Raw genomic sequence first — 13,493 nt, forward strand, 5'->3', positions numbered from 1 at the left:
ACAAATCCTGAGATCATGACCTGATCCGAGATCAAGAGTTGGACGCTTAAGCGACTGAGCCGCTCAGGTGCCCCAGGATTTCATTCTTTCAGTTGTAGAAGAAAGGGGAGACTTGACAATGCCTAAACGTGTGTAATAAACAGTGTGTAAAATAAATAAATACACTTATAAACCACCCCCCAACATATATGCTGCTGTCTATACCTCCATTCCCTGCAAAACTAATATGATTAAATGAGTTAAATCCTTGGCAAATCATAGTGCTGCAAATGGAAGTCCACTTTCTCATTCTGAGCAAAGTAGGTGGTTTTAAACACTTCTCCAACTTGTGTATATTGAAATTAAATTGTCCTCAAGGGATGAGAGGAAGTAGAGTTAAAATCATTATATTCAATTTGATTTGACCTTTGGTGACTACATGAATTAGATTACCTAATTTAGAAGTCTAACTAGTGGTGACTTCAGTTATAAAAGGTTCCTAAGAGATCACGTGACGTTTTCCTTTTCTTTGATGATGTGGTGTAGCATAAATAAAACATTGGTGTTGAGCAGGAGTAAGTGCTTTAAGTTCTGAGGCTATATGTTTGAGGAAAGCACATAAGTAAGTTGATGTCTGTTTTATTACAATACATCCACGGCCAGAAAATTTGAAGCACTGGGTATTTGGTATTTCAAGTTCAAGTTGGGTGAATTAGGAAACGAATTCAAGAGAAGTGAGGGTGAGAGAGAACACATCTATGGTTAGTTGAAACACAACCTATTTCCCAGGGCTTGTTTTATTTTGTAGTATTGATTATTTGCACTAAACCTCAACCAGAATTTGGTTAAAAAAACCAAGTGAAATAAAAGCCTACAGGCCCAGAATAATGAAATAGGAAAACTCAGCAGTGGAACGATACTTTCTTAATAGGCTTGCTACATAAATAAAGCTAGTTTGGAATTTTCAGAGTCTTGGAGTATAACCGTACATTTACTGACATCTCTAAATTAAAAAAAAAAAAAAAAAAAAAGAGCGTTCCCTTTATTCACACTTGAAACACTCAGAATGTCATTTTAAGATGACTCCTCTTCCCCTTTAAGAAAATAAATTTAAAAACTAAAATAATTTCTCAGAATGTGGAAGACTGAGGAGATATCAGGGACTGAGTGATTTCATTGGGTAGGCAGTAATGACAGCTGGTGGCAGTGATAACAGGTGCTGTGGACACTGCCCAAAGCTGAGCCCAGGACCAGTTCTGCCTCCTGGGACAGTGCCTCTGGCATTTCTTTAGGGATTCTCTCCTCCGTCCTCTTCTCCATACCATCTTTTGCCCACGTTTCTCTTTCTGTGTCTGAGTTGCTGTTTCCTTGAGAGTTTTGGTCCATTCACTCCAGGGGTTCTTTTCCTCCATCTGAGTTTTCTGTCCACTTTATTGTTTCCTTTTTATTGGTCCTTCATTCTATGCACCAACACCCCCTAGCCACACATTTTTTTCCTCCCATTTTGACTTTTTTTTTTTAATCTCCCTTTACTTTTTAATACTTTCTCTGTCTCTTTCCCACTCCTCTCTCCCTGTCTCTCTTTTTACCTCTCTCCCTTTTTATCCTGGTTTTTTTTTTAACCTTATTTTAACTGGCCATAATATGAATAGACACTTCTCCCCACCCTGTCTTTTTTAGCTTAACGTATTGAGCATCTTATATGGTGTTATTTATTTTAAATTTTGAATGAAACATCTAACCCTCACTGTTACCTTTGCAATATAAATTTTCATTTAGATGACTCTTAGTGTGGATTTTTTCCAACCCTTAGGTAAATGGCTTGTGATAGGAAAATTCTACCCTGGTTTAAAAACATAAAGTTTGATTTTGTAATGCTGATATACGTAATTTGTTTGTAAATATCTCATGTTTTATGTTAGAAATACCCAGATACAAATTTAGATATACTTTCTAAATAAAGCATCATTTACATTAAAACATATTTCAGAATAGACATTTTTTTAAAAAATTGGGACTCCGAAGTTATTTTCAGAAATTGTTATTTGTGAATACAATTCTGGTCTTAATTCTGAAATTGTTTATGCTTGGCTCTTTAAATCTATATTTGAGCTTTTACCATGTGCCATGCACTGCCAGGCTTGGGAACGACAGGGAGGAATCCTAGCACTAGCTCTTTCATCAGAAGCTGTCTCAAGAACTATGTGTAGAATTGGTTTCTGATTGTGAAACTTTTCAGTTTCATTGATTTTAGAATGTACATTCAAATATGACATCTGACCTTCCATATCTTAGAAATGTGTTACTACTTTTTTAATCTCTACATTGTCTTTGATGCTTTGGTAGCATGCACTGAAAATTAACTCTGCTGTTTGAAGCTGTAATGGTCAAGATAAAAGTTGAACTTTTTATCTTTGAGTTCACTGCAGCATTGATTTCTTAGTGACAGTATCCGTCATGGAAGATAAAGGGATGCAAGCTTATTGCATGGAATGGAAAACAGATGTTTTAGAAGTCATGTTTTGTTTTTAACTACCATTCTTTGCTCTTGAGTGTTTAACTCACTGGAGAGCATAATTCAGATTTAAATTAGAACTCACTTCCTCCTCAATGCTGTAGCTCTTGCAGGGGTTGAGGGCCCAGTGTGGTTTCAGCAGCCAATGTAAATTCAGCAACGTACATTCAGCAGTCAATGTAAATGATTGGCCTTTTGAAATGTTAAATGCCAGCTTTGCATGGCAGGAATTCTAGATATCTATCAGAACTATTATATATTCGGAAAACAAAAATTTTGTTTTTGATGTAGGATTATTTGTGATTGTGAAAGATGAGAGAAGTTATATTCAAAATGGAATGTCAAGTAGCAGTTAGGGAGAGCATAATTTAATTATTGATTAAGGAATAACCATTACATTAATGATTAGTTTTTATTTATAGTCCATTTGTCCTAAAGCTTATGTTTTAAAAAGAATGGAAATGTCAAGCGGAATATCAGATTTAAAAAGTATTTGGTTATGAAGTCTCTCAAATACAAAAAGATGTAGAGAACATTGAGTCTGTCCTCCAGCCTGATAAAACATTACCTGTATAATTAAAGCCCATTTTGTGACCTCCCTGATTGTACATCCACCTCCTAACTCTCCCCTCCCAGCCACCCTCGTAATATTCTGAAGTTGATATTTATCATGACCTTAACATTAGATTTTTATTATTACTGTTTTTGTAACCCCAGTGGCATCAAAAGGAAAAATATTTTTTTAATTAATTTTTTTTTAATGGTTTTATTTATTTTTGAGACAGAGAGAGACAGAGCATGAACAGGGAGGGGCAGAGAGAGAGGGAGACACAGAATCTGAAGCAGGCTCCAGGCTCTGAGCCATCAGCCCAGAGCCTGAGGCAGGGCTCGAACTCACGGACCGTGAGATCTTGACCTGAGTGAAGTCGGACGCTTAACCGACTGAGCCACCCAGGCGCCCCAAAAGAAAAAATATTTTGAATATAATTTCCACTTTAATTTGCTTCTCTTTCATGTTGTGTCATTTAGGACATACCTGTTTTATAAGAGGCATACTTTTTCTAAAGCTATCTTTATTTGCTAATTGATAGTAAAATTTCATGAGATTTGAGGTCAGCTAATATATTACCATTATTTCCTTTAGAATATTAAAAGAATTTTTTTTAAATGTTTATTTTTGAAAGAGAGCACGAGCAGGAGAGGGACAGAGAGAAAGGGAGACACAGAATCTGAAGTAGGCTCCAGGCTCTGAGCTGTCAGCACAGAGCCCGACGCGGTGCTTGAACCCACAAACCGTGAGATCATGACCTGAGCCCAAGTCAGATGCTTAACTGAGCCACCCACGTGCCCCTAGAATGTATATTTTTCAAAGTTTATTTTGAGACAGACAGAAAGCGTGTGAGTGAGGGAGGGGCAGAGAGAGGGAGAATCCCAAGCAGGCTCTGTGGGGGCTTGAACTGAAATTGTGAGATCTTGACCTGGGCCAAAATCAAAAGTTGGACGCTTAATGGATTGAGCCACCTAGGTACCCCGAGATCTTTTTTTAAAATTTCATTTAGAATATTTACCAGATTCTAAATTACAATTTGAAATGTAAATATACCACTGTGTGAGAATTCAAACATAAATACAGGTTATGTTCAAATTGACTGCCATTTCTTAGATATGATGATAATAAATTCTTTATATAAGAATGGTAATTAATGCTGTTAATTTTCTGAAGTTGCTTATGGCTTTCACTGCTTTAATCGTTATGCCATAGTTTGATTTGCAATGCTGAATATCCTATTTTGTCTTAACAATGTTTGAATACATATGCATTTTTATTAAGTTGTGCTTGAAAGATAAATAATTCTCTTTTTCATTTCTGTACAGATGATCATCTGGTTGGAGAAGATGTTAGACAAAATAATTAGCATTTTCATCATATTTTTATTAGTGATAGGAACCCTTCTTTTAGCCCTACTCCTGACTGCAAAGGTAGAGTATAACAATTACTATTGCCATTAATAAACTCTTAATTGTTATAATTGTAGTATGCAGAAGAAGTTGGCAGAAGCCAGCATGGAAAATTTACTTTGCTTATAAATATATTTAACAATTAAATTATTTAAGATTTTTGGATTAGTAATTTTGTCATGAATTTGCCTAACTTTTATTTTTTTTATGTGCATTTAAATTTTGTTATCAAAATCCTCAGAAGTAAGTGCAGATGAAAAAATTGATACTGAAGAATAAGTGGCTTCTTCTTTCAAAAGGAGAACTATGATCTGGTCTCATGACTCCTAAATTCATTAGTTCTTTGTTTCCTAGATCAGAATTTCTTGATTAGTTCCTTCCCTTCTTGTCTCATCAGTCTTTCTACTAATTTACCATGGAATCTTTTTTGTTTTCTTTTAATTTTTTTTTTTAACATTTATTTATCTTTGAGAGAGAGAGACAGAGTGTGAGAGGGTTGGGGGCAGAGAGAGAGGGAGACACAGAATCTGAAGCAGGCTCCAGGCTCTGAGCTGTTAGCACAGAGCCCGACATGGAGCTTGAACTCACAAGCTGTGAGATCATGACCTGAGCTGAAGTTGGATGCTCAACTGACTGAGCCACCCAGGTGCCCCTACCATGTAATCTTTATTTCTTACTTTCTAGCTTACAATTCCTCTTTTTCTTCTTAGTTTGGACTATTAGAACATCACAGACTGGGTGGCTTAAACAACAGACGTTTATGTCTCACAGTTCTGGAGGCTGGGAGTGCCAGATCAGGGTGCCAGTATGGTCAAGTTCTTGGCAAAGGGCCTCTTTCTGGTTCTCTTGTGTCTCTTCTAATGGCACTAATCCCATCATGAGGGCTCCACCTTCACAACCTCATTACTTCCCAAAGGTCCTGTCTCTCTCTCTCTTTTTTTTTTTAAACGTTTATTATTGAGAGAGAGACACAGAGTGTGAGCAGGGGAGGGGTAGAGAGAAGGGGAGACCCAGAATCTGAAGTAGGCTCCAGGCTCTGAGCTGTCAGCACAGAGCCTGACGCGGGGCTTGAACTCACAAACTGTGAGATCATGACCTGAGCCGAAGTCGGTTGCTTAACCAACTGAGCCACCCAGGAGCCCCCCAAAGGCCCTATCTCTTAACCATCATATTGGAGGTTAAGATTTGGACATAAGAATTTTGGGAGTCTACAGACATTCAGGGTTTAACACCCTTCTTTCATCTAAGAAAACCATTCTCCAAAGTGCGACTAAAATTTTCTCTATATTTGATACATCTTCCTGACTTTTAAAACAAATGTTTATTCTGTATCTTAATCTTTATCTGAAATCCACTGAACTTCTCATCCTAGGTTTTGATATGTTGTTTTTCTAGGAGTTGTGAAGTTTATGTGAAATCATGGACATGAAAAATTTTCATATAGGTGCGCCTGGGTGGCTCAGTGGGTTGAGGGTCTGACTTTGGCTCAGGTCATGATCTTATGCTTTGTGGGTTTGAGCACCCTGTCAGGCTCTGTGCTGACAGCTCAGAGCCTGGAGCGTGCTTCAAATTCTGTGTCTTCCTTTCTCTCTCCCCTCCCCCTGCTCGCTTACTCGCTCGCTCGCTCTCTCTCTCTCTCTCTCAAAAATAAACACATTAAAAAAATAAAAATAAAAACATTTTTTTTTCATATAGTGCTGTAGAGGTATGGTAGTAAACGTTATCAATGGATAATCTGATACGTAGACTTTACTAAAGCATTGCATTGTTTCCTGCTCTGTCAGTTACCACTTGGAGGTCCTGTTCTCAGTCGTTCTCAGCCTCAGTGTGTCCTCAGTCTTACCATTTTCTCCTAACAGCCTGTGCTCTCCATATTTCTGTTTCAGTTTCTGTGTAGTTCTTATCTGTTCTTTGGATATGAATCATGTATAGTCACTTATAGAGACTGTATAGACTTTTTAAAGACCTTTTTTGTTTTTATTTTGCCTCAACCTGCCATTATATATTCTTATCTCCTAGCTCCTAGAGAAATTTTACACCAGTATGATCTTCCGTTTTCCTTTTTCCTCTCTCCTGCTCTTCTTTCCCTTTTGTATTTCTTTGCATGGGGTCTTCTTGCCTGCTTATCTCAATTATGTTCATTTTTTTTAAAGTCCTTTTTCTTTGTTCAACCCATGCTTCAGTGAGCTTTTACTTTCCTGAACTTTGATAACATTTATTACCGAACCACTTCTTTGTGGTCTAGGACTCATGCAAACTGAGTTTTTGAAGGAAACTTACTGGTTATGTGGTCTTTTCTCCCAGCCAATAAAGGGATTATTCTCTAAAACACCATGAGGATATCTACTTTAATGTCTAATAGCCATTTCAAATGTAGTATGTCAAAAACAGAATTTCAGATCTTCCCTTGCTTATCTGTTCTCTTCCTCATAGTCTATTTCAGTGTAAATGACTACTCCATCCCACTTGCTTAGATGAAAAGCCCCAGAGTCATCCTTGACTACTTCCCTTTTGTATCCACATCCAATTAGTCAGAAAATCCTTTTTGGCTTCATCTTGGGGGTAGTAGCAGGGCAGCAATGTCAGGTAGTTCCTTTCCATCGAAAGCAAGAATAAAACAGTATAAAATGATTAAAAACACCATACCAGGGCATTGGAAAACCATTATGCAATAGTTGGAGGAGTATTTGCTCATGAAAAACTGTTGCTGCATCTATAAAAACAGATAGTTTGTGGTTTTCTTGCTTGGAGATATTCTTATCCCGCCTAGCTTGGACAGCAGAAGCCTGTAGCTTTTCCCATGGAGGTGGTAGACTTGACTTGGGGCTGACAACAGAGTAGCTGTAAATTAAAGGGGGGAGATTCCAGAAGCAAGAGAGCCATGAAGAACTTAATAATAAGAGCATTAATAAACCATGCATCCTAGACTGGTATATGGGAGACCCCATGGAGTCCTGTGAACATTGAAAGCCTGGAGAGATTTGCAGATTGATTATGCCTTTGGTTGCATTTCTCAATTCTCATACATCTCAGGCTGCAGGGGATGAAGATTCCTATTGTGAAATATCTGGGCATGATTTCTGCCAAAATCGTTTGCTAACTGCTAAGCTGTGCAGGTTCAGGGGAAGGCTTTAGGCTTTAAAAAAATAATAAGATGAAAACACTGAGCAGAGACATCAATGACAGGGAAGGTAGATTTTGCGGTTTGACTGTAGATAAGTTAATTCCTTACTGAAAGAAACAACAGCTCTCAGAAAAACAAAACAAAATCCAGAGTTTCTACAATGCATTTTTTTAAATGTCTAATTTCTAACCCAAAATTATTAGACACACAAAGAAACAGAAAAGTATGACCTGGTGAGGAAAAAAAAAAAAAAAAACAGTCAAAGAAGTGGATATTTAAGTGGCTCAGATGTTGGATTTAGTAAACATTTTAAAGCAGATATTATAAATAGATCTGCATATATATATGTATGTATCTATATATAAATATATCAAAAGAAGTAAAGTATGTTAATAATATGTAAACAAATGCAGATGCTCAACAGAGAAATGGAGACTATAAAACAGAACCAAATAGAAATCCTAGAGCTGAAGAGAGCAATAACTAGTGAAAAATTTACTAGATAGGCTTAACAGCAGATTTGGGATCCAGAAAAAAAACAATGAGTGAATTTGGAAAAAGATGAATAGAAGGTATCCAATCTGACACAATATTTGTCAAATAGTGGATGAGGGGAGACTCAAAGATTTGTAGGACAATATCACAGATTCTAACAGATACGTAATTGACATCCCAGAAAGTGAAAGGAGAAAGAGTGCAAAAATTATTTGAAGAAATTATGGCCTACGTTAAAAAAATTAAAAAAGAAATTATGGTCAAAAACTTTTCAAGTTTGATGAAAAACATTAAAATAGCCAAGAAGCTGAACAAACCCTGAGTGGAATAAATGCATATAAAACAAATACATACAAAACAAACCATACCTAGACAGATCATAGTCACCGAAAGCCAAAGAGAAAAAAATCTTTAATGAAGCAAGAGAAAAATTATGTATCACACACAGGAGAACAACAAAACAATGACTTCCTATAATAAACCATGCATACCACAAGACATTGGAATGATATATTCAGTTTTGGGGAAAAAAAAACAAGTGGTCAGTCAAGAATTTTATAATCAATGAAACTATTCTTTAAAAGTACAGGCAAAATAAAAATATTTCTAGATAACCAAAACTGAGAATTTGTTAATAGCACACCTGCACTTTAAAGAACGCTGAAGGAATTCCTTCAGACTGAAGAGAAATGACTCTAGAAATAACTTACGTCCAAAGGGAGGAATGAAGAGCATTTGGTAGATATGTGCATATATATAAAAATTATATCCCCCACCCTTTTTCAGTTTGTTCAAATAACAGGACTATTTAAAAGTTTTAACACTGTATTGTAGAGTTTATAATACACATAGATGGACTATGTATGTATAACCATAGCACAAAGGAGAAGACTGGGATACAACCATAGTGGCATGGAGTTCTTATAAATATTTTATTGGAAGTAAGTCAGCATTAACTTGAGGTGATCTATGATGAATTAAAGATGTGATAAGCTTAAGCTTAAGATAAATAAGCTTAAGGTAAATAGCAACCACTAACAAATTTTAGAGGAACTGAAATGGTATACTAAGAAATGTTGCTTAACACAAAAGAAGGCAGTAAAAGAATACCAGTAGGGATGAAACAGAAGACAAATTGCAAAATGGCAGGCTGAATCCAATCATATCAATGCGTATATTAAATATGAAGCAATTAAATGGCAGAGATTTTTCAGACTGGATATAAAATAGCAAGCTCCAGCTAAGTGGTATCTGTAAAGTTAGTTAAGAGCCCTAAAAAGTTTGATAGTCAAAAGATGAAAAAAGATACACCCACCACTCACACTGTAAATGTAAGGTTTGTAGGGTGATTATATTAATGTAAGAGCAGATAGTTTAAACAAACATTACTGAAGGTAAGTAAGAAATAAGGACTTGTCATAACGATAAAAGAGGTAACACTGCAGTAGGATTTACCAGTTTTAAAACGTGTGTATTCCTAACGGTAGAGCTAAATAGAAGGTGAAGCAAAATAGTCAGAATTAAAGGAGAAATCGACAAACCAGTGATTATGGTTAGGGATTCAGTAATACTCTTCTTGTGGTAACTGGGAGAATAAGTAGATAGAAAATTAGTTAGGAATAGAAAAGGCTTGAAAACACTGTTAGTCAATGTGAAGTGACAACAGCAGAATGATGTTCTTGTCGAGTGAGCACGGAATACTCACCAGGGCAAACTGCCTGGTATGCCCTATTTGAAAATAGTAAAATATAGAGCATATTCTCTAAGGCTGGCTTGTTCCATTTTGTCTGTCTCATTTTTTGGTTATTGAGCAAGGTAAATTCTGAGATACAGTTTCAGCTGGCTTCCCTCCCCGCCCCCCTCAGAAACCTTGCTAAGTTCTTTATTTGCTTGTTTGTATGTCTCACACTGTTTCATAATTCTATAAGCACTGTTCATGCAGTGTTGATATTGCTTATATGTACTATACACACACACGTGTGTGGAATTAATATATTTATGTATTTGTCTTGTGTATATGTATAAATATTTGTATGTACCTATTCACATGTTGTTTTTCCTTAAGTTGTTGAGCTTCTTGAAGGTAGGGAGCTTTTATGTACTTTTTGTTTCCCATGGTGAGTGTCATAGGACATTATGTGTAACAGCTGTTCAGTACAGGTTTCTAAATTAATTGAAACTAAGATGTGTAATTATTTAAAAGCATTGTTCCAATAATAGTGTGGAAAAATAAATGTTAAATTGGGCTTATTTTTTATTGAGATTGTTTTTCTCTCCTATCTGTAATACAGGTGCATCAGGAGAGTGTGCACATGATTGAAGTCACAAGCAATTTGATTAATGAGACTCTAGCAAATCACCCTGAGTGGGCAAAGTAAGAGTATTATTTTGGCAAAATAGAAATGAATGGCCTACGTTCAGTATCTGCACAAAACGATCTTATCTTCATTGATGTATCTATGTTGGAAGAGAAAAGATGGAGTTTGCCAAAGCTTTGATGAATGTTGTTGTTTTTGCATCAGGACAGCATGTATTGGGGGATGGTGGGAGAGGGAAGTGTGTACGATTTTGGGAACAGTTTATGGTAAATGACTTTGTATTTGAATTGAGATTTATAGTTTACAACATGTATATGACTTGCAAAGGCCTTTCACCTACACTTGTATGTAGGTGTTCATCACAGTGACTGAGGAGGTTGAAGAGACTATCCCCATTTCACAGATGAGGAAGCAGAATCAAAGGTTCCAGAATTGGAGATAATCCCCCAGTGGCAGGGTCAGTAGTGTTTTCACATTGTGTCATTTTGGAGGCAGGGTAGGCAGTCTGTGGCTCAGGGCCAGATCTAGCCACCTGTTTTATTGGAACACACCCATACCCATTCATTTACATGTTGTCTGTGGTTGTTTGGGGGAGGGGGGGTGCAAGAACAGGTAGAATTGAGTAGTCGTGATACAGATTTTATGTCCTGAAAACCCTGAAATATTTTTACAGATAACACTTGCCAACCCCTGTCTTAGATAGGGTCTCTTTTTTACTTGTTTAATTTGGCTTCTGTGACAAGGGTTTTATGTCACCCTGTTGAGTTTGATTGACAAACTGTATGGCCTTTTTTTTTTTTTTTTTAATACCTTCAAAGTAGTCACTAATGTAAGTAGGAAGTACTCTGCCAGTTTTAGGATTGCAAATTGAGATTTCACTTGCTTTTCTACTTTGAATTGACTTTATTCCTTTATGTAAAACCTGCAAAGGACGTTTCTTGAACTTGGTTTAGAATCATATTTGAATATCCTTAAAAAGGACATCTTGCAAAATGTGTTTCACATTCAAAGTGCTTGTCCTTAATATTCCTGGTTAGTTACCAATTGCAGTATATCCGTAGAAAGGAATAGCATTTCACTTAGCATTCAGTGACAATAAACTGTACATGCAGCAGCATGGATAGATCTCAGAATAAGTATGCTGAGTGAAAGAAGTCAGGCAGAAAATTAAAAAAAAACCAAAAAAACCCAAAAAACCAACAACTGATACAGTATGATTCCATTTATGCTAAGTTCTAGGAAATGCAAACTAATCCATAGTGACAGAAAGATCAGTGGTGTCTGTGGATAGGGGTGGGCCCCAGGAAGGGAGTACATAGATGCACAAGGAAACTTTTGAAGGTGATAGATAATGTTTATTATCTTGATTAAGGACAGAAGAAGAGAAGTGGCATAATCAGATTTCATTCTAGAACAGTCTTTCCCTCTATACTATGGAGAAAAGATGCACAGCATATAAGATTTGAGCCTTTTAGAACTAGATGAGAGGTGATGAAGTCCTTAATTGTGGACATTTGTAGTGGAAATGAATAGGGTTAGTAAGATCTTAAGGAGGTTGATTGGTGGTCAACTGGATATAGTTGGAAGAAATCTAGCATGACTTGTTTCTAGCTTTGAAAGTTGGTTGATGATGGTAGATTCACCTAGATAGGAAGTAGAGGAGCAGATACGGTAGGAAAAAGAATTTGCTTCCTTTTTTTATCTTTTGTGTTTGAGGTGCCTATGGTAGGCAGAGGCATCTTGAAGACCATTGGCTGTGTTGGTGTTTAGTTCAGAAGAGGGATCTGGAGTGAAGTTAAAAATCAGGCAGCGTTAATATTTCAAGGGCTCCTCTTTCGGCGGTCATTCTCCTGTAATGGAAATAAGCCCAGAGCCCCTCTATACTGGTTTTCAATGGCAATAGGACTGTCGCTGCTACTGTATTAAAGGCACACACACAATCTGGGGAGCCCCAGATCAGAGCAGTTTAGAAAGTTGGTTGTTTTTATTTTTAAATTTTGTAATAATTCTAGGTTCACCAGGCATGGCAAAGAAAGCCATAGGGAGGTCCATGGACTCTTCAGCCCACCTCCTCTAATGTTGACATCTTGCATGACTATGATACAATAACGAAACTAGGAAATGGACATTTTGCTAGTTTTACATGCATTTGTGTATATGTGTGTTTATAATTTTATCATATGTGTAGCTTCCTATAAGCTATCAAGACCATCAAGAACAGAACTGTTCCATAACTACAGGCTTCCTCATGCCACCCCTTTATAGCCACACCTACCCTCTACCTTCTCATTTAGCATATCCCTAACGCTTGGCAACCAATAATCTGTTCTCTGTATCTATAATATTGTTGTTTCATGATTGATACATAGATCAAATCATAGTGTATGTAACCTTGTGAGATTGAAAGATTGGTAGTGAACAAAGTTCACTACTCATAATTCTGTTGAAGTTCGTTGAAGACGTTGTAGGTATCATTAGCGTGTTCCCTTTTATTGCTGTGTAATATTCCAAGCAGGAAGATGGAGGGAATTAAAAGCTGTTTAGGCTTTGATCATCTGTGGGAAGTCTGATTCTTTTGTGAAAGATTAATGGAGGTAGACATGAATGAATACTAATGGTTCTTGCAGTCTCAGTACTCAGTGGATTCCTGTCCTGAAGATGGCAGTTGACTTTGTGGAAAATTCACGTAGATATATCTAGTGGGGGAGATACAGTTAAGAACTGGTTAGATATGCTGTCTTCCAATGTGATGCACGTTTTATATACCCTACATAGGTACCTCGACTTCCCATGAGTATGTTTTGTGAGCTGGTGGATAAATGACATAGGCAGGGTAGGGTCATCTTCACAGAGCTTCATAGAAAATGAAGTTGGAGCACATCTTTATTCTTGTCTTGAACAATTTTGTTCACTTGGAGCCCATTTCTTGTTTTCTATTAACTAGTCTCAAGCCTGTTGATTCTCATGACCCTCCTCAGGAGATGGCATTAAAATGGTACTGAATGTGATTTAGCCTTCCCTTACTTGCGAGGAATCCCCCAGGCTAAGCTAAGTTGTTTTTAATGGGGCTGTTCTTTTGGTAAGTCACATTGTGATAGAGATT

At 36.8% G+C, this 13,493-nt stretch overlaps 1 protein-coding gene across 3 annotated transcripts in view; it reads left to right on the forward strand.

The window, feature by feature from the left end:
• Positions 1-13,493, forward strand: part of TMEM245 (transmembrane protein 245) — a 97,696-nt gene that overhangs the window by 35,706 nt on the left and 48,497 nt on the right. For all 3 annotated transcript variants that reach the window (XM_047830475.1, XM_047830476.1, XM_047830478.1), the window contains exons 7-8: positions 4,370-4,474; positions 10,364-10,446. In XM_047830475.1, coding sequence (XP_047686431.1) covers positions 4,370-4,474; positions 10,364-10,446 — 188 coding nt within the window. The remainder of the gene's footprint in view (positions 1-4,369; positions 4,475-10,363; positions 10,447-13,493) is intronic.

This window comes from Prionailurus viverrinus, chromosome D4 (genome assembly GCF_022837055.1).
Source record: "Prionailurus viverrinus isolate Anna chromosome D4, UM_Priviv_1.0, whole genome shotgun sequence".
Lineage (NCBI taxonomy): Eukaryota > Metazoa > Chordata > Mammalia > Carnivora > Felidae > Prionailurus > Prionailurus viverrinus.